General features: G+C 39.8%; 1 protein-coding gene and 2 pseudogenes across 2 annotated transcripts; 1 reads left to right on the forward strand and 2 right to left on the reverse strand.

Annotated features, from left to right (window-relative positions):
• Positions 1 to 6234: 6234 nt before the first annotated feature.
• On the forward strand, positions 6235 to 8313 carry LOC146382967 (uncharacterized; annotated as a pseudogene).
• A 1629-nt stretch (positions 8314 to 9942) lies between these two features.
• LOC146382968 (uncharacterized) lies at positions 9943 to 15884 on the reverse strand. Of its 2 annotated transcripts, XM_084932536.1 has the most exons (4): positions 15807 to 15884; positions 12622 to 13014; positions 11980 to 12096; positions 9943 to 11475 (listed from the first exon to the last, which is right to left on the reverse strand). In XM_084932536.1, exons 1-4 carry the CDS (start codon positions 15882 to 15884, stop codon positions 10399 to 10401), a joined length of 1665 nt encoding a protein of 554 aa, XP_084788662.1. In that variant the 3' UTR covers positions 9943 to 10398. The 2 variants fall into 2 exon arrangements, with proteins under 2 accessions (XP_084788662.1, XP_084788661.1); XM_084932535.1 differs by lacking the exons at positions 11980 to 12096; positions 15807 to 15884.
• On the reverse strand, positions 13312 to 14137 carry LOC146382969 (uncharacterized; annotated as a pseudogene).
• Positions 15885 to 26791: the final 10907 nt, after the last annotated feature.

A 26791-nucleotide genomic window follows, 5' to 3' on the forward strand; every position in this document is an offset into this window, starting at 1 on the left:
TGCAGAAAGTAGTGTGTTGTAAGAAAAATGGCGAGAAAAACACACTTAACAATGGAAGAGAGACAGATCATCATAACACTTAAAAATGTAGGTCTCTCCTACAGAGAAATTGCAAAGTCAGGGTGTCATTGAGTACAGTTTCTTTCACCAACAAAGGGCTCTCAGAAACTGGGGCAAACTCTGACAGAAAGAGGTCTGGCAGACCCAAAGCCACAATTAAAATCGAGGACAAGTTTCTGAGAAACAGCTTCAAGCACAGCTTAATAGTGGTTGTAGCAAGCAAGTCTCAGTTTCAACTGTGAAGAGAAGACTTCGACCTGCAGGTTTGACAAGAAGAGTTGCAGCAGGAAAGTTTCTCATCATTGTTAAGACGTCAGAATAAGATGGCTTGCTGGGCCATGAAACACCGCCATTGGACTACTAAAGACTGGAAGATGGTATTATGGACTGATGAATCAAAATTTCGAATCTTTGCTCCATCATGCAGAATCTTTGTACGCTGGATGGCTCCACAGTGTGTGGCATCAACTGTCAAACATAGAGGAGGAAGTGTGATGGTCTGGGGTGTTTTGCTGGATCCATTGTTGGCGACCCTGGATCCAGGGTGAGTGATTGGCATTCTGAACCAAAACGGCTGCCACAGCATCCTGCAGCGCCATGCAATACCATCTGATATGCACCTAGTTGGACAGGGGTTCATCCTCCAGCAAGATAATGACGCAAAACACAAGTCCAAGCTATGCCAGATGTACCTGAATGGTGGGCTTGAAAACATGGAGTGGTCAGCACAGTCTCCACACTTAAACCTCATCGAGCTGGTTTGGGATGATCTGGACAGAAGAGTGAAAGAAAAGCAATCTACAAGTGCCACACATTTATGGGCACTTCTGTAACAGATATGGGAACAACTTTATTTGATTTCTTTTGTAGAAAAAATGCCACGGGTGTGTTCGGGTGTTATATCTGACAAAGGTGGCTACTTTGATGAGTCAAAAGTTTACAATACATCTATAAATTAATTCCGTGTTTTCCTTTTTTTTTTTTTTTAACTCCAATTGCTTATTTGTACTTTAAAGTGCAATGAGACATTGAACTGCATAATTTTCAATAAAATAAAACTGGGGTGTTCTAAAACTTTTGACCGGTTGTGTATGTTTTGTTGCTGGGGCACTTTAAGGGCTTCTCCTCCGCGGCTGCAATTTTCGGCTACAGCCTACACAGATCATCAACAACAACAGGACATAGTTCATTCTGTTTTAAGGTGGCAAGGTGTGATTGGGGATGGCGCTATGAGGTGCCGTAAGGGACATTATTACTGAAACGCTCTCACACACACTACTGAAACGCTCTCACACACACTACTGAAACGCTCTCACACACACTACTGAAATTTTAGCTCTCACACACACAACTGAAACGCTCTCACACACACTACTGAAATTTTAGCTCTCACACACACAACTGAAACGCTCTCACGCACACTACTGAAACGCTCTCACACACACTACTGAAATTTTAGGGTTAGGGTTAGGGGTTAGGGTTAGGGTTACAGCGTTTCAGTTGGATCTTCTTTTGCTGCTGGTTCGGTCAATATTGTTTGGAGAGAGATAAAACTAACAGCTTTAGAATCGGCGCAAAAACGGCGTGAAAACAAAGCCGGACCCTCGACAGATCAGAATCAGCTAGCTGTTGGCTTTCAGCCCCGACCGTTTCCGTGCCGTCGGGGGAGAAAGGCGACATCTCACTGATTCTGATCCGCGGGTCCGCGCTGTGTGTTTACGTCTTTGTGCAGAATCCGTGTACCTGCTCTCATTTACTGTCTTAGCTGTTTGGTGGTTGTTGAAATTTTGTGAGGTTTCACCTGAGATTCTGGCATTTCGGGCAAAATAAATTTATATTAAAAAAATCGATTCAGGATTTTAATGAATCGATTTCACGTTATCCAAGCTAGAATCGATTTTAATCGATTATAAAAACCCACCCCTAACTAGCAGGTTGCTGAGTAGACATCTGTGTAGTGGTTTGTTTGAAATCTACCACTTTTTCCTTCAGTTTCCTTGTCAAGAATTAACTTCCTGTTCAACTGAAATGCCTTCCTGTTTAACTGAAACGCCTTCCTGTTCAACTGAAACGCCTTCCTGTTCAACTGAAACGCCTTCCTGTTCAACTGAAACGCCTTCCTGTTTAACTGAAATGCCTTGGTTTTTCAGTAGTGTGTGTGAGAGCGTTTCAGTAGTGTGTGTGAGAGCTAAAATTTCAGTAGTGTGTGTGAGAGCGTTTCAGTAGTGTGTGTGAGAGCGTTTCAGTAGTGTGCGTGAGAGCTAAAATTTCAGTAGTGTGTGTGAGAGCGTTTCAGTAGTGTGCGTGAGAGCGTTTCAGTTGTGTGTGTGAGAGCTAAAATTTCAGTAGTGTGTGTGAGAGCTAAAATTTCAGTAGTGTGTGTGAGAGCGTTTCAGTAGTGTGCGTGAGAGCGTTTCAGTTGTGTGTGTGAGAGCTAAAATTTCAGTAGTGTGTGTGAGAGCTAAAATTTCAGTAGTGTGTGTGAGAGCGTTTCAGTAGTGTGTGTGAGAGCTAAAATTTCAGTAGTGTGTGTGAGAGCGTTTCAGTAGTGTGTGTGAGAGCGTTTCAGTAGTGTGTGTGAGAGCGTTTCAGTTGTGTGTGTGAGAGCTAAAATTTCAGTAGTGTGTGTGAGAGCGTTTCAGTAGTGTGTGTGAGAGCGTTTCAGTTGTGTGTGTGAGAGCTAAAATTTCAGTAGTGTGTGTGAGAGCGTTTCAGTAGTGTGTGTGAGAGCGTTTCAGTTGTGTGTGTGAGAGCTAAAATTTCAGTAGTGTGTGTGAGAGCGTTTCAGTAGTGTGTGTGAGAGCTAAAATTTCAGTAGTGTGTGTGAGAGCGTTTCAGTAGTGTGTGTGAGAGCGTTTCAGTAGTGTGTGTGAGAGCTAAAATTTCAGTAGTGTGTGTGAGAGCGTTTCAGTAGTGTGTGTGAGAGCGTTTCAGTTGTGTGTGTGAGAGCTAAAATTTCAGTAGTGTGTGTGAGAGCGTTTCAGTTGTGTGTGTGAGAGCTAAAATTTCAGTAGTGTGTGTGAGAGCGTTTCAGTTGTGTGTGTGAGAGCTAAAATTTCAGTAGTGTGTGTGAGAGCATTTCAGTAGTGTGTGTGAGAGCGTTTCAGTAGTGTGCGTGAGAGCGTTTCAGTTGTGTGTGTGAGAGCGTTTCAGTAGTGTGTGTGAGAGCTAAAATTTCAGTAGTGTGTGTGAGAGCGTTTCAGTAGTGTGTGTGAGAGCTAAAATTTCAGTAGTGTGTGTGAGAGCGTTTCAGTAGTGTGTGTGAGAGCTAAAATTTCAGTAGTGTGTGTGAGAGCGTTTCAGTAGTGTGTGTGAGAGCGTTTCAGTAATAATGTCCCTCACGGCACCTCATAACTACCAGTTGTGGTTTTTAAAGCTTTTTTTGGGTGGGGGTGGGGGGTTGGAACAGGAAGCCCATGAAAACCTGACCCGCAATAGTTTGATTCATCACTACAAAATAAAGTAAGACACTAAGAATACATCAAACTGTCACCCATCTAAATATTAACGTGTAAAGAAAGCACTGCCAGTCACTAAACCTCTTCTACTAACTAGAGATGGACCAATCCGATATTACGTATACTGACCTAAATTACTGGATCGGATATCGGAGAGAAATTAAAAAATGTAATCCATTAAATATCAAAAAAGCACCTCACAAAACTTGCGACAAGGCGTAACTCGGCTCATAACCATAGCACTCGGAGCAGTATGTGTCACGTGATAGAGCGGTTGTGTGTATTTGTAACCTAGCTACCAAACCAGCATTTCATCTCCGAGGAAGTTATCCCAGAGAGAAGTAAAGCAAGTGTGTAAGTTCATCTCTGAATGTTTGTAAAGCATTCCCGCGTTAAGCTTAACAACCGATATATGGAGCGACTGCCTCTTCTCTCTCCCTCCCTCTCCTGCTGCTACTTCAATCATGAAACTGCTTAATGATCAGCTGATCGGCTTTTCTGTCGGGAGTCCGTCTCTCTTCTTTGTTTTTGGCCCACTTTGCACCAGAAAGAGGAAACCAGCGGCTGAACAACAGCAGCACGTTTAACCTTGATAAGCTGTTGTTAGAATTTATTTAATATTACTTTCTACACCAGGATCTTTTTCTGCGTAGCTGACGGCTGGTAACTGTGCAGGGGAGGATCTAGCAAAGTTTAGCCAGGGGGACCAATAGGGCATGAACAGGGAAAAGGGGGCACAAAGACATACTTTTCTGTCTTATTCTCATTTAAAATGTCTAGCTTTTAATAAATAATTATCTGAATCTTACACCCAAAGTTTTAATCTGATGTAAAATGAATAGAAGTCCATTACTGTATATAGTAACTGTTAAGTCTAATATACCCTAGTAAGCTATAGTACTTTTTCCTTTGTGAAGGTACCATCTGTGCAGTTTGCAATTCTGTTGAAGAAAGATGTTGAATCTATTTAATTATTGTAGAAAAATAATTTATTTCTGGGCATTTTTTTTTTCTTCACACTGCATCAAATTAAAGTTGATTACGTCGATTAAGCATCATAGGCTGGGGGGTGGTTCCCTATTTTTTTTTATAATAATAATAATAATAATGGATTGCATTTATATAGCGCTTTTCGAGACCCTCAAAGCACTTTACAATACCACTATTCAGTCACTCTCCCATTCATACACTGGTGAAGGCAAGCTACAGTTGTAGCCACAGCTGCCCTGGGGCAGACTGACAGAAGCGAGGCTGCCATATCGCGCCATCGGCCCCTCTGGCCATCACCAGTAGGCGGCAGGTGAAGTGTCTTGCCCAAGGACACAACGACCGAGACTGTCCGAGCCGGGGCTCGAACCGGCAACCTTCCGATTACAAGACGAACACCCAACTCTTGAGCCACGATTTTTGCTGGGAGTTTGCAACCCTATTAGTTAGGTTGCTTAATATTTCTGCTAAGTACTCTTTAAAATACCAGAATAGGGAGGATGGAGTAGGTTTAAGTTTATTAGATTGATCAGTATTGCTGAACTATGAAATATTTTGGGTGCAGTGTATTTTTTACATACAGGTATAACAGAATAGCTTTAGTGTTGTTGTTTATTTACTTGAGTATGAACTTATACAAAATGCAGCAAGATATTAAAAAAACAGTTTTATTGATTAAAAAACACACTATATTGGATTCATATCGGTATCGGCAGATATCCAAATTTATGATATCGGTATCGGACATAAAAAAGTGGTATCGTGCCATCTCTACTACTAACAGCCATGCCAGTTACAATTTGAGAAATAACTTTTATTGTCATTTTGACTTTGTGTTCCTGAGATAGTGAAACATAATGACTTTAATAATCACCTAATTGTTGCTCAATATATTCTGAACTGCTGAAATGTCTCCTTGGTGGATAAGTTAAAAATCTGAAAGGGTTCACGGTCAGTTCCAATAAACTCAGTCATGACTTTGATGAAAGTTTAATATAATTGATTTTCATTGGACAACGTTTGACTGGAAAATAGATGACTATATTTGTAAATTGCTTGCAGAGTCAAGCCAAAATCATTCAAAAATATCAAGAATGTGCAAACATCTCTTGTAAATAAACAAAGATAATGTGCATTCATCAACAAGCCATCGTATGGGGTAGTTAACCTGTCTGACAAAGTGAAGTAGGCTAAAAGATCTCAAAATGATGAAAGCCACTATCCACAAGTGGAGAAATCTTGGAGCAGCAGTGAATCTTCCCAGGAGTGGCTGGCCCAACAAAATGAATCCAAGAGCACATCAACAACTGATCCAAAAAAAAAAAAAAAGAATAGTTTTTGGTAACTATTGTCTTTGATGTAAATATGTAAAAAAAATGTGTTTGTTTCTGTTCTGTGTCCTGTGCCCTGTTTGTTTGTATATGTATTTTTCTTGCTGCTGTTACAACCAAATTTCCCCTTGTGGGACAATGAACTGCAGGCCTCACTTGTTTCCTTTATTAATGTCAGTGATTCAACAAGAAGAAAGTAACTAATAAGTCAACATTTTTGGAAGGTTTGCATCTTGTTACATCTGGTATAAAACTTACACAGCATTTCATATGGAGAACTACGGAGCCCCGGAGGGGACATGGGAGAAAAAAAAATTAAGACGGACTTTTGCGAGATCTCGCAAAACAAACTCGGGATCTCGCAAAACTTTTGCGAGATCTCGCAAAAGTCTGTACCATACACCTCCAAATCAGCACTGAAACCTTAGAAACAACCACAGCGATGGAGGACACACACCCATTTGAGCGATTCATAGATTTTTACTTTGAGCTTGGACTAAACTATAAAGACATTAAAACTGTGCTTTGCAGTAGACACAGTTTTCATATAAGCGAAAGACATCTGAAGAGAGTTCTTAGCGCAAGGGGACACACTCGCCACAAAGCGTACTCTGACCTGGCCGTCTTGGTTGAATTTATAGACAACCAATTGCAGTACTCTGGGCAGCTTCACGGATACCGATGGATGTACGCTAAATGCAGGGAACATGGACTACGCGTGAGGAAAGAGGATGTGCGCTTGGTTTTGAAGGAGCTGGATCCCCGAGGCGTCGCACTGAGGCAAGCAAGACGTTTCAGGCGAAGGAACTATTTTTCAAAAGGGCCGAATTTCATCTGGCACATGGACTCCTACGACAAACTGAAGCCATATGGCATCTGTATCAATGGTAGTATTGACGGTTTCTCGAGAAAAGTAATCTGGCTTAATGCGTACACAACAAATAGTAATCCGAAAGTGATCGGGGGGTATTACATAGAAGCGGTGCAGCGTTTAAAGGGCTGCCCTAGAGTTGTGAGGGGCGATCTTGGAACTGAAAATGGCCATGTTAGAGGCTTTCAGCGTTTCCTTGTGCCCGTGGCTCCTAACGACACCCTTGAGAGTTACTTGGAGGGAGCAAGTACCGCCAATCAAAGGATTGAATACTGGTGGCGTTTTCTTCGCAGCCAGTGTCTGGAGTTCTGGTTATCCTTATTTGCAGACATCAGAGACAACGGGTACTTTGATGGTGGGTTTCTGGACAAAAACCTCCTTCAGTTTTGTTGCATGGGACTTATCCAGGTGAGTTAATAAAATATGTTTTGTTGCGTGTATGGATGCATGCGTGTGTGAGTGAGAGATAAAGGAAACTGAGGAAGTGATAGAGAGGTAATACACGAAGTATTGTGAGAGATGAGACCTGTGCCAGGTTTAGGGAATGGAGAGACTTGCAGGAAGAAAGAGACAAGACAGGGAGAAGCGGTTGAGAGGAGCAGGGAGTAAATGAAATGAAAAATTGTGTAAATACTATAATTTAGGTTTAAGCAATCGGCCGCCTTAAGGAAGAGCTCAACAACCAAGACTACAGTAACATCTATGTTGAAGATGTTGACATGGCATATGAAAATTTCTTATCTATAATATTAACTATTTACAATTTGGAATTATTTCGATTGGGATATCAAAATAACTTACAAATACAAAATACAATGATCAGTGACATAAAACAAATTGATTATTATGAAGGGAGTAGATGAGCCAAGCAGGTAGTAATAAGACTAATAGTACTAATGTAAGATATCACAGCATAACAGTAACCGTAGTTAGTGTGTGAAACACTTGTACAGATGACATTAGGTAAAGTACATGATTACAAAAATGCACATGATTGTTTAAAAATAATAAATTGCATAAATATAAGAAACCTTCCTCTCAGTGAGTGAGTTGTCTCATCGTGATTTGCGTATATGTATATACGTACATGCGATCGCATTTCTTAAATTTCTGTATTCTTTTTAACAGGATGAGCTGGATGACACTGCACAGGTTTGGAATACACACTCCATCAGGCCATCAACAAACATCAATATGGTCGACCTAATGTAATGTATACATTACCTGAGCTCTACGGGACAAGAGACTTCCTTTGCCCCACTGAAGAAGAACATGTTGAAATGTGTAAAACTGAGTGTGTTTTTCGACTGACCAAACCATGTGACCCCGATGTATATGAACTGTGCAATATCATCATGACTGAGTCCCATCTGACTCCACCAACAGACCCATATCAGGCTGTGAACTTGTACATGCATTTAAGAGAGAACATCATGGCATTAGTGTAAATTGCATACACTGCAGCAGAGAACATTTCTCAAAATTGACCTGTGCTATATGTGAGAAAGCTAACTTCTGGATGTTAAACAGACTGTAAACTGTAAGCTTTCTAGTACACAGTCATTTATGAGAATATCTTATATAGAAATATTTATTGTTGTGTTCCAGGAGGGTCAGTGAACTAAAGTACAAAGGGGAGTCTCTGCCTGTTAATGATATTCTGAGTGTTCTTTAGCACAAAAACATTGTAATGTTCTGTCAAATGTTATCAAGTTCTATGTCTATGTGTATTACTTCGAATTACTTTAACTGTGTATTTGGCTTGATACATGGATCAAAACATAAGACACATCTTAATTTAATGTGTTAGGAGTTTTAATGTACAGTGTTTACTCAGATAATGGTGGATTATGTTGAGTATTTTGTAATAATTTTTAAATGGTGAGTTGGTTTTTATTTACACCATCTCTATTTGTTAATGATGGGAATGTTTAGTTGTTGATGTTGGCTAGAATACAGTTTAAAATCGAAGAGATATTATAACACCAACTGTCACACTGGCAGGCTACATGAAATGGTACTAAGGGGCATCATAATCTGAGAGGGGGCACCTTGGCATTTTTCTGAACTCAAGTTTCTCTGGCTAAAAATATAATTATTTCATGTCATTTTTGCTTCTTTTTTTTTTAACTATTTATTCTGATTCCAGAAGAGCTTTAGTTTTTTAATGTTGGTCAAACAAAACTGAAAAAATAAAGAACTAAATTGAGACCTTTTGAACTCTTAGAATTTCTAATAGATATAAACATTCTTTTTTGGTCACTGAATTTATCTGAAGCTTATTTTATCAGCTGAATAACAAATTCTTTGCACCCACCTGTTCTGTTGATGAACAGCAATTTCATTCGAATGCTATTTTTGCAAAACTCACCACTTCTGAAAGGATGATATGTGTTGTTGAACTACCGGACAAATAAACTGAAATCTCATCAATTTCTAATTTTTTTTTGGACTATGTAGTACAGACAACTAAAAAATTGCAAATGACAAAAGCATATCGACAACATCTGTGTATTGACTGCCTGTGTTCCCAGGCACTTTAATTTCAGAGAAGGGTAGACAGAAGTGCATAATCTGTCAAAAATGTAGCAATATTTTATAATTAACCATATATACTATTTAATCTAATTAGAAATCCTGGCCTACAATCTTGTTTATCCAAGAAACTGTTAAATCTGATTATCATTGCTTGTTAATTTGTAATTATATAAGACAGTTTAAAGAATTGTGAATCATCTGTATGTCACATTATGGCAAAGTCCTTTCAAAAAAAATAACTTGTGATGGCAATATGCTTTTTAACAAAACAACTAGTAAATATTTTGGAAGCTAATCAAGGGAAAATAGGACTTATTGTTACAAGATGATGTTTATAGGCCACATCAGCTTTAAGAATTTGTAAACAGGATCTTATCATTAACTTTCAATAACTTTTTTCGCAACCATAGTGACATTCTTTACAAATATTAATGGACTTTTCACCCTAAAATCAAATTTACACATTTTTATGTTCGCTAGTTGTAGTATTCCTTAATCCACATTGTTTTAGTGTGAGTTGCCCAATTTTAGAGATATTGACTGTACAAGCCTACCCTTCTCTTGTTTCACATGGTACTTAATGCTTAGTAGCAATGTCTTTATGTAGACCTTATGTAGCTTCATGTAGTTTTTCAACAAGGAAGAGATCTCTACAGCTAATATCTCCCAAAACTAGGCAAATCACGACAAAACATTCTAGATGGATAAACAGCAAGCCAATGTGTGTCACTGCGGGGTATGCAGGTGTGTTGAGAGAACGTACCCAAAAGCAGACAAGGAGAGAGAGAGGACACTGAACTTAAAACAAAAGCGAGCCTTTATTCTGGCTGATGGCAGGAGTAAAAGAAAACAATGACAATGTGTACAGCAAATTTTGATGTGATCTGTCCCTCTAACGCTAAACACAAACCTTGTTTTCAACAGAAGTTAAAGATGCGGTCATTTTCAAAGAATTTTAAACAATAAAGAGTCCTTGTGAAATCTGAGCTAACATACAACTAAACCATCAGAAAATTAAATTTGTGACTGCTTGTTATACGGCTGAATATATCAAATGCTTCAATGACAAAATGAAACAAGACAGAATTTATGAACTCAAGGATAATCATACAAATAACAATTACAGCTGTAACCATTAGTACACTCATCAAGTTCAAATGATGTCCATTTCAAAGTAATTGCTGGAAAGGACATTGTCGAACTCTGTGCGAAATTCAGGATAAGAACTGTAAGTGCATGGCACTTCAAGGGTAGCTCCACAGGTGTGAGCAACAGGCCTTCTGTTGAGCCCAGTTTCAGCATTAAAGCACACCAAAATTTTGTCAACACATATCACAGAAGATCCTGTGCAGAAGCGCAGGATTTTTTCAGCTTTGGTTTCATCAGCGTTTTTAACATAACGCTGAAGATGGTTAAACGTTGTCTGTTCTCCGTGAGACAGCATCAATTTTGTTGTTTCAAATAGCTGCACTAGTCTTTTGCCTGTGGCCTTCTTTGTCTCATACAGAGATAACACACTTTCCTTGTCTGCCAGTTTCAGCTGCAGATGTGCCATGGGTGTGGAGAAGCAATCCATTATATACTTTGGCTCTTGGAGAATGGCCTTATGAGCCATTGTTTCAATGGCAGGCTGCATGTTGTTCTTAGGTGGTAGGAAGTGGGAACCCATCCTTGTAAAAAGGTCAAGCAGGTCCTCTTCATCATTTTCATCCATTGTGCCTTGGAGAGCCTTCTCAACAGCTGATCTCTCAACAGGAGGGAGATAGTTGAGAAACGATGCAATCAGAATGTCTACATCAACTGAGTCCATTCCGTGGATGCAAGCTAAAATGAAAGCCCTTGACAGCCTCACTGGAAAGACACCATGGTCTAGTAAGCCTTTCACCCATATCTGCCCAACTGCTTGCCATTCAGCCTCACTAAAGTCTGGCCTCAGCCTTGGAACTCGTTCATTTTCACCTTCACACTGTTCCAAAAATTGCTCCCAAAATGCAGTGTAAACCTCCCTTGACACCCCAGCATCATCAACAGCATTTTCATTTACAAAGTTCATCTTTAAAGTCTCATTCAGAATGCGACTGTCCATAAATACAGCCAAAAGATCATCAACAACTTTTATCCTGCGAATTGATACATGTAGGGGGCTCTGTGGGTCTCCTGAATTTGATGGGGAAAGTTGGTTGCTTGAATCTAAAGGCAAACCTTGTGCGATGAAATTCAGTCCATGGTCCTGAGTAAAAGACAAAACATGCACATTCCATAAGAAATGCAAATGAATTGTACAGATTACACAATATCAATGTTCTGAAAAAGTTTGAAATTTGTCTAATTTTAGTGGGCTGTACATTCCCAAACCATGGTTGCACTGACAATTTATATATAACATTAACATTGTGGCCTGATGGATGTCCTTGTATGCCTCACAGAAAATTATACAAGTGGTCTTTACATGTATGAGAAGACTCACTTCTGTGCAAAATAGGTAGAGAACACAATAGTGACACCAAAACAATGTCTCACTGCTGTGTTATGTAAATAATTTGATTTCAAGACTAAATTTCCTGTTTAATCTTATCTTAATGTAAAACACTGGAATTGTCTCTCAACTGACAATATCCTTTTAATTCAAATGGACCCACAAACTGCCATATCCTCAGAAAATAGCATGAAATTTTGGCATCTCTACAGTATGTAAAGGTAGGTGTTTATGGTTGCCTGAATTGATCCATCTTACCTGTGCAATCTGGGGTGCTTCCTCCTGTATTGACTGCATATGGGGTGTGGGCAAGCCATTAGCTGAAGACAATGGTAGCAGGAAACCATCCATAGGTAATCCATTTGTGTCGGCATTCTGAGAAGGAAGTATTGCATTAATTGACAACAGACACCTTAACCCTTCAAGATTAGAAGACTCTTCTTCAATCTTCTACCTTGGCCTATTTTAAATCATGAATGTTCTTAAAAAGTCTGCAAAATATGTCAATAGGTCTTAAGAAATAGAACAAAAATACACCTCTTTATTTTCAGCCTACATGTCTCACTTACAAGAGTAAAAAGACATATTACAGTGGAATTCCACAGGTTTTTATCAGATCTTGTACTTCTTACTACTTAAAATGTTGTATTATTGCTGCAAAAAAATCAAGTTTTAAACAAACAAGAGATGAATTCTGATTAATAGAAATCGAGCAAGTGTTTCACAGTACTGTAGGTTAAAATAAGAAAATAACACACATGCTTAAATTTTGTCCAAGCAGGAATGCATGATCAGCTTTTTTAAAATCAGAACTATGCAAGTTACTGAATTTGATTATTAATAAATTTCCATATTTTGTCACACTTAAACCATATCAACCACAACTGTCCATGGTCTTACCTGTCTGAGATCCTCACTGTTGACATAATTCAGGGTTATCACGACTGTGTCATCACCATCTGCTCTGACAAGATCCTCTTCAGGATTCCATACAACCGTATCCGCTTCGTCTATGTGTGGAAAACGAAATTCCAAATCTTCTGGAAGTTTGTCCCGGGACTCTAGTTTGAAGGATTTGTTAGGAACTATACTGGTCAGATCAATAATTTCAGAGCAGTGGTCAGGGAAATCATGATCACTTGAGTCAGTCTGCTGCCGCTGTCCCACGACACTGTTTTTAATGTCTGTTGGGGTTGAATGCATATGATGGGATTTTCCTGGACTTTGTGTTGTCACTGCCTCACAGAGTGATTTCAGTTTTTTTGGATTGTGTTCCATCTGGAAATTGTGAATCTGTGAACCAGAAAACAAACACAAGACACAAATGAAAATAATTCAATTATTTTTTCAGCAGCCAGTCATTTAGTACATGTTAATGAATACAAAGCTGTAAGTCTTTCACAGATGTATTAAATGTACCTTACCACACAAGTCAACAACAAATTCCTGGAATAATTTCATCCTACAGAAGTGCAAATATTCGTAGATGTACATAAAGCACTTGAATAAGACAACTCTTTATTGCAGTTGCACAGTCATACCTAGTACAATAGTGCAACAAAATTAGAAAATGTCGCATGTTACCACCGAGCACTACTAAACACAACAAAATACAGTAACTTTAAAGTGATCATTATTTGTAATAATAACTTTCTTATTTTAACAAACCTGTTTGCCAGTGTCACTGTCAGATGAATCCCCATGTTCAAGTAGATCTGGGAAAAAATCATCTGTCTCACTGTCAAATCCAAGTAATGTCACCGGTGAATCTTCTTCAGTTATACTGACAGAAAAATCCTCTTCAGATGAGGACTGAACTGTTAACGGTGTTTCATCTTTCGTGCAAATGTAAAATCTCAGGAGCTTCAATTTGGTTTGTTCATAAAGTTTGCCAACAGTGTCATCTAAAGCAATCGGATTTCTTTTAAAATCACAGACATCAATGACAAAGTCTTCAACTCTCCCTCCCATCTGGAAAAAACAGGTCCTTTCCCATTTCCAAAATCTTAGCTACAGTTGTAGTTTTTTCCACAGTTGCATGTCTTGTTCCTCCACCATTTCTGGTTCTCACTTGACGGTATTCATTACTGCTTAAATGAAGCCATCCGATTTCTATTTTTCTGCAGGTCTTCTCTCCTGCAGTATTTCTCTGTCTTGCCATCCCTTCACTTTGCTTGTGGAACACACCTGATGAACCACACAGCACTCCTTTGGTTTTTGATCTTACTTTCCGTGCCGCAATTTTATCTCTTAGGTTCTGCAGAAGAGTCTCTTTATCTGTGCTGTACTTAGTTTGTTGACAGAAGGACTGGACAGCTACTCTGTCACCATATGTCCTTATGTATTTTGCCATTTGTCCATCAGTCATGACGGACAGCACTGCCTTATCCACCTGCAGACATAAAACATTAGAGAAATGCTATTAATATACTTTTATTCTAGGAAGCCACACTAGCACACATGGAATACTAACTGTATTAGAATAGAGTTCTTAATCACTGTTCATGATCATTATCAAAAGTTACTCTGTCAACTTCTGTCTTATTACTTTACTGTTGCTGTGTTAGTATTAGTATAGTAATAGTAGTAGATATTTATATACTACGTTACTAAAAAATATTTTGCTAGTAAGGTATAAGTAAGGTAAGTTCCACCAAGTATTTTGTGCCATGGTGTCCATGTTACCATGGTAATGGCACAGCCAGATAACAACATCCAAATTCATGTGCTGCAACCTCTTTTTTTTTTAAACTTTATTTAACACATTGTCCAAATTCATGGGCTGCATCCTCCTGAGGACGCTTTTGTAGACCGATTACGTCACAGCGATGCGCCGAAGGCTGTCCAAATTCGTAGACTCCTTTTTTTTTATTTGCACAGAAATGTACAACAATTATGGCAATCTCTACAGAGATTCTATTTTAAATTCGTAAACTCCTCCGAATGCAGCGGACAAATGCGTCCTCCTTTTCACCGATTTTTTTTTTTTTTTTAATTATTGAACTTTATTAAGAAACAGTATACAGAACATGTATACAACCAGAACAAAATTAACATATGCCAGGGGGTGTAATACAAAGAATTACAAACATTCACTTTTCACCGAATTTGAAGGATGGGTCGGGTGTGTGCTTCGTGGCCCACCATATCCCAGAATTCAAAGTGCGGCCCAGCCAAACTCCAGTTTCCGGTAATGGCGGCCGCTAATAAGTTTTAAAATGACCGTTATTAATCTTTCTGGGTCACAAAATAAACTTTTAACATATTTCAGGGGAGAACGTGGGTGTATAAACTTGAAATATCTGCTCGGTTTATCAAGATATCGCATATTTGCAAAAGTGCTTCGACGTTTTCCTTGATGTCTGTTACCCAGCAGCTCAATAGGTAGCCGAGAGCTCAAGGGTCACTAAAGCCGCCGAGAACGGCACAACTCCCGGCACATTATTTTCAGATCACCACGGACTTTTGCTACTCAGGCTAAATGTAATATATAAAACACTTAGACAACCTAAAAATGTTAATGTTTGGCTTTTTTCAGTGTTTCATTTGTTCGTGAGTAAAACGGTTTGGCTGAGATTAAAGTTATTAGATTAAATTTGATAAAATAAAACTTTATTAATCCCCCGGGTGGGTTCCTCCTTGGTTTTACACCGCTTAATCAACGTCAAACAGAAAACTGATTAAACAGAAGTGTGAGATGGTCGAGAATTTACTCCGGTGTCGTCTTATATTTTAGATAGAAAGGAGCAGACGGACGAGCTTATTACACTCCACCGAGACAGCGGTGACGCTAATCAGAAGGCTAGACCGTCCAATTTCCCCAGCCGTTTACTTCCGGCCTACCCGACCTTCTGAGGAACCGGCCCATGTAGACCACGAAGCCCGAGTCCTCGGGAGGATGCAGCCCATGAATTTGGACACGATTTGAAATTTCAAAACATATGTGCACTTAACGAGTTATGTTTAATGAACCTGAACATATTTACAAGAATTAACATTAAAGGCCTGCATATACGACCTCGGTTTTTCAACAAGTTACTCGCCTTTTGAACCGCGGTGTTTAATGCTTTGTTGTTTATACGTACTTTGTCTTGTTGCATGTGCATGATGTCGTCGTGTGGGACCTCTCTTGACCGCAAGAAATGTTCTAAATCCTCCTCCATGTCCGCACCGTACGGAGCCCCGTACCGTAGCACCGCACCCTTCAACTGAAACGCTATCAAAAAGGAGCGGGATCTTTTGCGAGATCTCGCAAAAAAAACTCGGGATCTCGCAAAAGTTTTGCGAGATCCCAAGTTTGTTTTGCGAGATCCCGAGTTAGTTTTGCGAGATCTCGCAAAAGTTTTGCGAGATCCTGAGTTTGTTTTGCGAGAGCTCGCAAAAGGTTTGCGAGATCCCGAGTTTGTTTTGCGAGATCTCGCAAAAGTCCGTCTTAATTTTTTTTTCTCCCATGTCCCCTCCGGGGCTCCGTAGAGAACATTATACCTACAGTTCAACATGGTGGAGGTAGTGTGATGGCCTGGGGCTGCTGTGCTGTTTCAGGATGTCTTGCTGTAATTGATGGAACCATGAATTCTGTCCATTCCTGGCATGAAGTTCAACCTCACTAAATGATCCAAAACACATCAGCTTTGCATATCTCATGGTTGACACCAGGAAGTATCTCCATGCAAGCCAAAATAAAATTTGATGGAATTCTCGAAATATGAATATGTTGGATTATTGTGGGGTCTCTACCTTACAATATAAAGTGTTTTGAGGCAGCTGGTTGCCCACAGGCTGAGAGTGAAGGACTACTTTTGATTGTGAGATGATTGTAGAAGTTGCCCGGTGGAAGGCAACCTGTCTCTCTCATACTTGGAGTGACTACAATCACTACGAAACAGATTAGTGAAAGTCTGCAATTAACCCTGTAAGACCCAACCCACCAAAAAATAAATGGTAAAATAGTAAATAGCCTGTATTTGTATAGCGCTTTACTTCGTCCCTAAGGACCGCAAAGCGCTTTACACTACATTCAGTCATTCACCCATTCACACACACATTCACACACTGGTGATGGCAAGCTGCATTGTAGCCACAGCTGCCCTGGGGCGCACTGACAGAGGTGAGGCTGCTGGACACTGGCGTCACCGGGCCCTCTGACCACCAGTAGGCAACGGGTGAAGTGTCTTGCCCAAGGACACTTGCCCAAGGACCAAGCCATAAAATCTATTGGAACTGAGATGTCAGAACAACCCTTAGAACAAATTCTGCATTTTTTTTAAATTATGGCAGGTATTGAAAATGTTGATGAGATAGAGGTCTCAGAAACTCATGTGGCAAATATGATACAAATGGAATTATAGGGTTAACCGCCATGTAAAATATAAATGCAAATAGACTGAATCAGTCTGCCTCACTGTTTTCAAAAGTTATCTGCACCATCAAATTGTGAAATTAGAAATTTGAGTCACTAAGGTTTGTGGCAGGGAATTTACTGCCCTAAATTTAACACTGAAATGCAACAGATATGTGAGTAAGAGGCAATTAAAGTTATTATTTATTTGGAAGCAGAAATGGAGATACAGGGGTGTCGAACTCCAGGCCTCGAGGGCCGGTGTCCTGCAGGTTTTAGATATCACCCTGGGTCAACACACCTGAATCAAATGATTAGTTCATTACCAGGCCCCTGGAGAACTTCAAGAAATGCTGAGGAGGTAATTTGGCCATTTGAATCACCTGGGATGGATCAAGAATCCATCTAAAATCTTCAGGACACCGGCCCTCAAGGCCTGGAGTTTGACACCTGTGTGTTAACAGAACAAGTGTGTTATGGAAATAAAAGATGAATTTAATATTGTCCGTCTCCAGCATACCGAAATATTCAGTGTTGTGTGTATATAACCACTAGAGATGTGCAAAGCAGCCGGTATTTGTATCTGTATTTGTATTTGTTGAGAGGGGACAAGTATTTGTATTTGTATTCGAGTAAAATTCAAAATAGGCGTAAAAATACAGTTTCTTTGCATTACACTTCTAATTAACGTTATAGTGTAAGTATTCTTTAATTATATCCATTATAGTAATTATGGATATGCAATATTAGTTGATGTTTTTGCATAAATCCAGCAATGAACATGTGACAAGGAACGTCATTGAAAAGAAAATAACAACAGCCATTGCCTCATCCATGGTTAAACCAACAACTGATAAAATACCATTGTGAACATCATGAACCCCCCCACCACCCATCCTTGTTGGAGGACGCTGAACAGACAGCGAAACTGACTTGCAGGGGCAGAACAAGGCTGTGATGATGAATTGGTGCTTGTTGGGGGTTGGCAGACAGTACCAGGAGAGGATGCTTTAAGTGCATGTGATTATGCATAACAGATGTTGACAGATGTTTTATATCGCTGCCTCTGCTGATTTAACTTTTGCACACATTACATATCAGTTGGGTTTCATCTGCAGCGCTGAATGTAAAATGCTTCCACACAGAACTTGATCAAGTTGTTTTGGCTGGTGGAGGACCAAGAGATGGCTCAGCAGCAGCAACACTCTTTTCTGTTTGGTCGACCAAATCCACGTGGGGAGTTTCAGCTAAGTTAATGAGTGACGGAAACTCTACTAAGGTTAACTAGTCTTTAACCTATGTCTTGCTGTCTGCAAAAGACAGAGTAACTTAAACGTACCATATAACTCGCACAACTGCATACAATTCGACACAACTGTTGTTTTATCCTTTTAAAGGTACAAAAAAATCTAATCAACAATAATAGTGATGCAGTTCAGCCTTTTTTCGCTCAGCCGTGCCATCTCTGTTGCTGTGTGGAGCAGCCCCTGTCAGTCACCTCTTTCACACGTCACTCACTCATCCAGTCATGCACTGCGGTCTCATAAGGAAACTCAGCTTTTTGATATAAAGTTTTTCTTGTTCCCGAATACAAATATTTTTTAAAGTATTTGTTCAAAATAAGTATTCGTAAAAAACACGATATTCGTGCCTTTCCGAATACTGTATTCGGGTTTGGCTCCACCCCTAATAACCACATAACAAGTGCAGAAGCTTCCTAGAATATCATTGTGGCAGGGTGTGGTTTGTGGCTCAGCTGCAGGGGAGGGGTGGAGCAGTGGGTTCATGGGATAGTGCCAGCAAAGGCTGGCTGGCACAGCTGATATCCATCACACTGACCACGCCTTCTGTGTTTCAGTAGCTGCTGGGGCCCAGATGAAGAAAACAGGGCAGAGCTGTGTATGTGCAGAGCTGGAGTGTGGCAGCTGAAAAGCTGCTCAGAACATTTGAAACATAAACTCATTCACAATGAATCCTTCAGCAATTTGTTTTAAACAAACAACTTTCATTTCAAACAACTATTTGTAACTTTTGTCACTAGACTGCTTCATTAGTCTGCACGACTTCTTCAAAAAAGCAACAAGTTAAACAGAATGTGAACATTGCCAAACATGGAAAAATAAAGTTCAGTCTTAGGCTACGTTCACACTGCAGGTCTTAATGCTTAAGTCCGATTTTTTGGTCAAATTTGTTTTTTTTTTGTCTGCTTGTTCACACTACAAATAAAATGCGACAGCAAACGTGCTCTAGTGTGAACTGTTCACGGCCCTCAAAGCAACCGGCATTTGCAAAAGAAGATGTCGCACACAACGCGCTCTGTTTAGACCCAGACCAAACAGTATTGTTTGACTGATGGCCCATAATATAAAGACTTGTTTTGGACTTTACGTTTCCCAATTTTGCTTCAAGTTGTAAAGTTATTTTGTTATTTACATAAGGCCTTATAATGATTCTTATTGCTGTTTTAGAGAGGAGCAGTGCTTCAAAGGATAGTTGGAAATGTCTGTCAGAATCTACAGATTATACAGTACAAATAAAATGTTCACATTTCTCCAACGTTGTCTTCCCAACAGTTTCACGAACATCTACACTGGATGGACAGGAAGCGTTCACGGTGTCTTCTCCAGCACTGATAATTGGCATCTGTCTTGTGTCAGTGACGTAAAAGATGGATTTAATGTGACATGACCGTTCAAACAGCAGTCGCTTTCTAAAACATCAGATATGTGTCGGACTCAGTACCACATACAAAAGTGACCTGAGTCGGATTTGAAAATATCGGATTTGAGCTGTTCAAACTGTCAACCCATGATTGGATATGAGTCGCATAGGGTCAAAAATGTCAGATTTGATGCGCTTTCGCCTGCAGTGTGAATGTTTTCTTATAATAATAATAATTAAAAAAAAAGAAATCCAGAAACTTGTGAACAGAGATGAAAAATATATAATTTAGTGAGAGTTTAACACTATTCACTCTTAGTGGCTGCAGTCAGCCTGTTTTTGAATGCAGAGCTGTGGGGGTGTGGTCTGCGGCACAGCTGCAGGGGAGGCAAAGGCACAGGAGCGCCATCCCCAATCACACCTTGCCACCTAGCCGAAAATTGCAGCCGCGGAGGAGAAGCCCTTTAAGTGCCCCAGCAACAAAACATACACAACCGGTCAAAAGTTTTAGAACACCCCAGTTTTATTTTATTGAAAATTATGCAGTTCAATGTCTCATTGCACTTTAAAGTACAAATAAGCAATTGGAGTTAAAAAAAAAAAAAAGGAAAACACGGAATTAATTTATAGATGTATTGTAAACTTTTGACTCATCAAAGTAGCCACCTTTGTCAGATATAACACCCGAACACACCCGTGGCATTTTTTCTACAAAAGAAATCAAATAAAGTTGTTCCCATATCTGTTACAGAAGTGCCCATAAATGTGTGGCACTTGTAGATTGCTTTTCTTTCACTCTTCTGTCCAGATCATCCCAAACCAGCTCGATGAGGTTTAAGTGTGGAGACTGTGCTGACCACTCCATGTTTTCAAGCCCACCATCTTTTTTTTTTTTCTTTCCTAAGGTACATCTGGCATAGCTTGGACTTATGTTTTGCGTCATTATCTTGCTGGAGGATGAACCCCTGTCCAACTAGGCACATATCAGATGGTATTGCATGGCGCTGCAGGATGCTGTGGCAGCCGTTTTGGTTCAGAATGCCAATCACTCACCCTGGATCCAGGGTCGCCAACAATGGATCCAGCAAAACACCCCAGACCATCACACTTCCTCCTCCATGTTTGACAGTTGATGCCACACACTGTGGAGCCATCCAGCGTACAAAGATTCTGCATGATGGAGCAAAGATTCAAAATTTTGATTCATCAGTCCATAATACCATCTTCCAGTCTTTAGTAGTCCAATGGCGGTGTTTCATGGCCCAGCAAGCCATCTTATTCTGACGTCTTAACAATGATGAGAAACTTTCCTGCTGCAACTCTTCTTGTCAAACCTGCAGGTCGAAGTCTTCTCTTCACAGTTGAAACTAAGACTTGCTTGCTACAACCACTATTAAGCTGTTCTTGAAGCTGTTTCTCAGAAACTTGTCCTCGATTTTAATTGTGGCTTTGGGTCTGCCAGACCTCTTTCTGTCAGAGTTCGCCCCAGTTTCTGAGAGCCTTTTGTTGGTGAAAGAAACTGTACTCAATGACACCCTGACTTTGCAATTTCTCTGTAGGAGAGAACTACATTTTTAAGTGTTATGATGATCTGTCTCTCTTTCATTGTTAAGTGTGTTTTTCTCGCCATTTTTCTTACAACACACTACTTTCTGCAGTACAATTCTGTTCAAATGATGCTCACAAGGGTATGGTACCACAGTGTGTTCCAACACTGCTTTTATGCAGACACAGGGGGTTGTAAGTAAAAAAGTAGAAATGTTGGAACACCAGTAGGAATTAGTAGTACCAGCTTTCATGGCTTAATCAACCTCAATTGCTGCGGAATGGCTTTAAACTGTTAACCCATTTTGTGTTGCCTAAATTCTGCCTTTAATTCTGAAATGTATATTATTTTTCAGTTTTAAGTAACCTTAATCTTTTTAACCTCTGGAAGTTCACCACTTACCTTTGTACCATTTCAAGCTATTCATTGGACTTGAATTGCAGTAAATAACTGGAAAAATTGTGGTGTTGTAAAACTTTTGGCCAGTAGTGTGTCTACCCAACTTTTTTTCTTCTTTTCCTCATTTTTCTCCTTCTCCTCGTTATGCTAAATTGACACATGGAAAGGCACATGTGTCTAAAGAAGGGATAGAACAAGAAATACAGCCACACAAGAAAAGAGATTCCAAATTTACTCTAAAAATATTCTTCCATTCTTTTATGATTTGTGTAACTTACAATCCATGTAAGGTCACAAAATGCACTGTCCCCAAAACTAAGATAAGATAAAACTTTATTAATCCCTCGGGTGGGTTCCTCTGGGAAATTCGGTTATTTTATTTTTTTAAGATAAGATAACTGCTGTGAAAATATTATATTGTAATATTTTTTTATACTTTAAGTGACTCTACTCGACTTCAGTCTGAAATATATGTGGGACTCATGTAATGGGTGGGCACAGATGGAAGTATTGTAATAGATATTGCCCCCCTCCATAATTTCATGCATTCTTATCATTGTTATGTTATGCGTTCAGTTCTTTATTACTATTTCTAACACATACTGTGATAACTGGCAATCCAGCTAGGATATTCTGATAAATGATGATTCCCACGGGTGGCGCTCACGCAGGCACTGAATCGGGCAGCTTTGGGGTCCTGTGTGTTCTACTGCACAGATAGCCTGCAGAGTGCAGCTACGCTGAACTGAAGTGCTTGTGTTTTGTATTTGCAGTTGCAAATGAGCAAGTAAAGAGAACGATTCTGAACTCATGCACGCCTGGAAGTGTCATTTGTCCAAGTGTGCAACATATACATATAAAAAAGTTCTAATTGTTTTCATTTCAAACTTTTAAAGGCCTGTATGTTTACATAGCTCCACTCTTTTTTAATCAAAGAAAACAAAAAAACAAAAATATTTTAGGTCTCCTGTCAATAGAACTATTTGTGGTACTGAACCGTTTATTTTGGCTGGGGAGTGTCTTGCTTACCCATTGTGTGACGGAACCCAACGTATTAGCCAGAGGTCCCTTTACGGTTTTACCCCTTTACGGTTTTACGCCCTTACGGTTTGGAGCCGGTTTGCAGCCTTACCTAATGTCCACCCTACTGTTACTCATTTTATATTAAGATTTAAAAATCTAGTTGGTATTGGTATGGCGAATAACCTTCAGTAAAAGTAATAAATCACACAGCAATACTACATTCATGTAGTTGTAAAAAGCATGATAATATATTAACTAATCCAAAGTATTCAGAATACGTTACTCTCATTGAGTAACGTAACGGAATACGTTACAAAATACATTTTGGGGCATGTATTCTGTAATCTTGTCAGGGTTTCTGGGTCGTTGACCCAGTATTTTCAGTTCACGTTCACTGTTTATCTACTGCCTGTTCCACTTCCTGTTTTATTGTGTTTGCCTTGGTCTGTGGGCATTATGTTCAGTCCTCTTCCCATTTATCATTAGTTCATTATGTTCAGCTGTTCACTCACCTGTCTCCAATCGTTGTCATTGTTAGTCATGTATTTAAGCCCTCTCTTCCCTTCAGCCCTTGTCGTGTCATTGATGTTGTTCCTGTCGCGTGTTCAGTTCAGTCAGCCAGTTAGTCTACCAGTCCATTAAGTTCAGCCAGCCATCCTGTCATCTTTTGTCTCCGTTTCCAATAAACCTCATTCTGCACCAAGAGTCCTGCGTGTGGGTCATCTCTTCCTCGCCTCCGCACACGACCCCTGACAAATCTGTAGTGGAATACATTTTAAAAGTAACCTTCCCAACACTGGCTGTGGTGCAGCCACTCATCAAGCAAAAACAGGAACAACAACAGTAGTGATGGTAAATTTGATTCTTTTTACTGAATCGAGTTTTAATGAGTCACTCACCAAAGTGAATCGGATTTTTTGAGTCATTTGATTCACTGAGTCAGTCGACCAGAGTGTGCAAAAAAATGTACATTTTCACTCAAACTTAATTTGTTTCTCTTTTCATGTAAATCCTACTGCTAAGATGAATGATTCTAAAAGAAAACAACTATTTTATAGAGCAAAAAAGAGCAAAAACATTTCTAAAATTAAGCAATTTTCTATCAAAACTGCTTAATAAACATTTATTTATTTTTATTTTATTTTATTTTATTTTAATATATTTTTATTTTTTATTTTATTAGTATTTTCCTTAAATGTGTTAATATATATTTTCTCATCTAAATGTCCACTGAGCTGTGAGCCAGGGGGCGGTAATGCGCCTTAACATTGGTTGCCAACCAAGAAGAAGAAGAAGCTGTGAGCCAGGAGGGAGGGGGTGAGTGAGTGAGTGATTCGTTCGCTCTATGATTCAGCACAGGAGGGAGGGGGTGAGCGAGTCCTGAGTGATTCGCTTAGATTCAGCACAGGAGGGAGGGGGTTAGTGAGTCCTGAGTGACTCGTTCGCTCTATGATTCAGCACAGGAGGGAGGGGGTGAGCGAGTCCTGAGTGATTCGCACACGCTTACGATTCAGCACAGGAGGGAGGGGGTTAGTGAGTGAGTGATTCGTTCGCTCTATGATTCAGCACAGGAGGGAGGGGGTGAGCAAGTCCTGAGTGATTCGCTTACGATTCAGCACAGGAAGGGAGGGGGTGAGTAGCTCAAATGTGCTGTTAGCATGTTAGCAGAGCGATGCTACTGTGAACCGAGGAGCTATTTTCTTGATGTGAGCTTCTACTCAGGGTTTTTTCTTCCAGTTCAGAGCAGAAATTTTTTTGTTACGATACTGGATGTTGTGTTTTTCTCCACAATTTTAATTATAAGCTAGATACATTGCTGCTAACAGCAACAGGGATGAGTCAGTGAGTCAGTTGGGCTTGTGAATCATGATTCATGAGTCAGTAAAGTGATTCTCGAGTATTGAACGATTCTTTCTCGATTCGCGCATCGCTAAACAACAGGGGCGTTCCGTTAGGCTGCTCTTTGCTGACTTTAGCTCTGCTTTTAATACGACACTCTCGGACAGACCGATAGCTCTCGGACACTCTCGGACAGACCGATAGCAAAACTGCAGGTGTGAAGAAATGCTGTAAACAAAGAATGCTTTCAGAAATATAAATGATTGTTTATTGGTCCCAAATGTTTTCTGTAGCAGGAAAACGACCCCAAACATACAACCAAAGTCATTAAGAACTATCATCAGCTTAAAGAAGAACAAGAAGTACTAGAAGTGATGATATGGACCCCACGGGGCCCTGATCTCAGCATCATCCAGTGTGTCTGGGATAACATGAAGAGACAGAAGGATGTGAGGAAGCCTGCATCCTCAGAAGATCTGTGGTTAGTTCTCCAAGATGTTTGGAACAACCTACCAGCTGAGTTCCATCAAAAACTGTGTGCAAGTGTACTTAGAAGAACCAATGCTGTTTTGAAGGCAAATGGTGGTCACACCAAATAAGATAAGATAAGAGATAAGATAAAACTTTATTAATCCCTCGGGTGGGTTCCTCTGGGAAATTCGGTTTCCAAAAAAAGCACAGCACCGACAGAAGTTACAGAGTTACAGAATATTATATATATATATATATATATAGATAAAATATACAAGGGGATAAATAGAATAAATAGGAATAAAATAAAAATAAAAATACAAGTGAATTGCACATTTCAAGTATGGAGTCTATTGCACCGTTGACTATTAACAAAAAGTATTGCACAAAAGGTATTGCACAGTGAAGTGAAGAGGCACTACAGCTTAGTTGTTCCCCCCTCCTTTGTCCTCCTGTCTCCCCTCCCTCTCCCCTCCAGAGAGGAGTTAAACAGTCTGATGGCGTGTGGGACAAAGGAGTTTTTAAGTCTGTTGGTTCTTGTCTTTGGGAGAAGCAACCTGTCACTGAACAGACTCTTCTGGTTGTTTATGGCCGTGTGCAGAGGATGCCCAGCATTGTCCATAATGTCCAGCAGTTTCTTTAGTGTCCTTTTCTCTGCCACTGTCACCAGAGTGTCCAGCTTCATGCCGACCACAGTATCAAATCAAATATTGATTTGATTTAAATTTCTCTTTTGTTCATTCACTGCATTTTGTTGATTGCTGAAAATAATTCACACTGTAGATGTTCCCTTAGCTACAGCCTCTTACTTGTGGAGTTTCTCACGGGCCATACTTATTTTCCTATATAATATCTCTTTACACTGCTTTGCTGATGAGATTTAGATAATCCCTTTATCACTTGCAGCTTGTAATGCTGCAAATGCTTCTGCTCATTTGTAAACAGGAACTGGAAAATGGGAACATATAACAATAGTTCCTGTTTGTTACACCATTGATTTCAAAATTTTGCTACTGGTTTTTAACTGTCTTAATGGTCTTTCCCCATCACATTTAAAGGAACTTCTAAAACACCATGAACAACAGTACTAGAGTCAAACAACCAGCTGCTCCTAAATGTTCCGAGGTCAAATCAGAAAAGTAGAGATGATCGTGCCTTCTCTGTTGCAGCCACAAAACTGTGGAATAATCTACCGAACCATATAAGAGCTGCTTGTAACCTTGAGACTTTTAAGGTGCTTTTAAACACCCACCTCTAAGCTTTGATTTTGAATTAAATAGAGCTTGATATCTTATCCATTTATTCATTCATCCATCCATTCACTTCCGCTTATCCTTTTCAGGGTCGCGGGGGGTGCTGGAGCTGTCATAGGGCGAGAGGCGGGGTACACCCTGGACAGGTTGCCAGTCTAACACATAGAGACAGACAACCATTCGCACTCACATTCACTCGCACATTCACACCTGTGGGCAATTTTGGATTAATCAATTAACCTATCCCCACAAGCTACGGTGGGAAGAAGGCGGAGTACCTGGAGGCAACCCACGCAAACACCAGGAGAACATGCAAACTCCACACAGCAAGGCCCCAGCCTGATGGTGGAATTGAACTCAAATAATTAAAAATAATGAGCAAGGAAAACTGTAATTTTGACAGCAGCTCAAAGCCTTTAAACAATAATTTTTGTAGAGATGACTAAAATCCATAAGCTTGAAGACAGGCCTGGTCTAAACAAAAAGTGAGCTGTTTATTTAGGCTGGTTAACAAGCAAGCAAGAAATAATGCCAACTAAC

This window comes from Perissodus microlepis, chromosome 7 (genome assembly GCF_051167445.1).
Source record: "Perissodus microlepis isolate ML-2025 ecotype Zambia chromosome 7, ASM5116744v1, whole genome shotgun sequence".
Lineage (NCBI taxonomy): Eukaryota > Metazoa > Chordata > Actinopteri > Cichliformes > Cichlidae > Perissodus > Perissodus microlepis.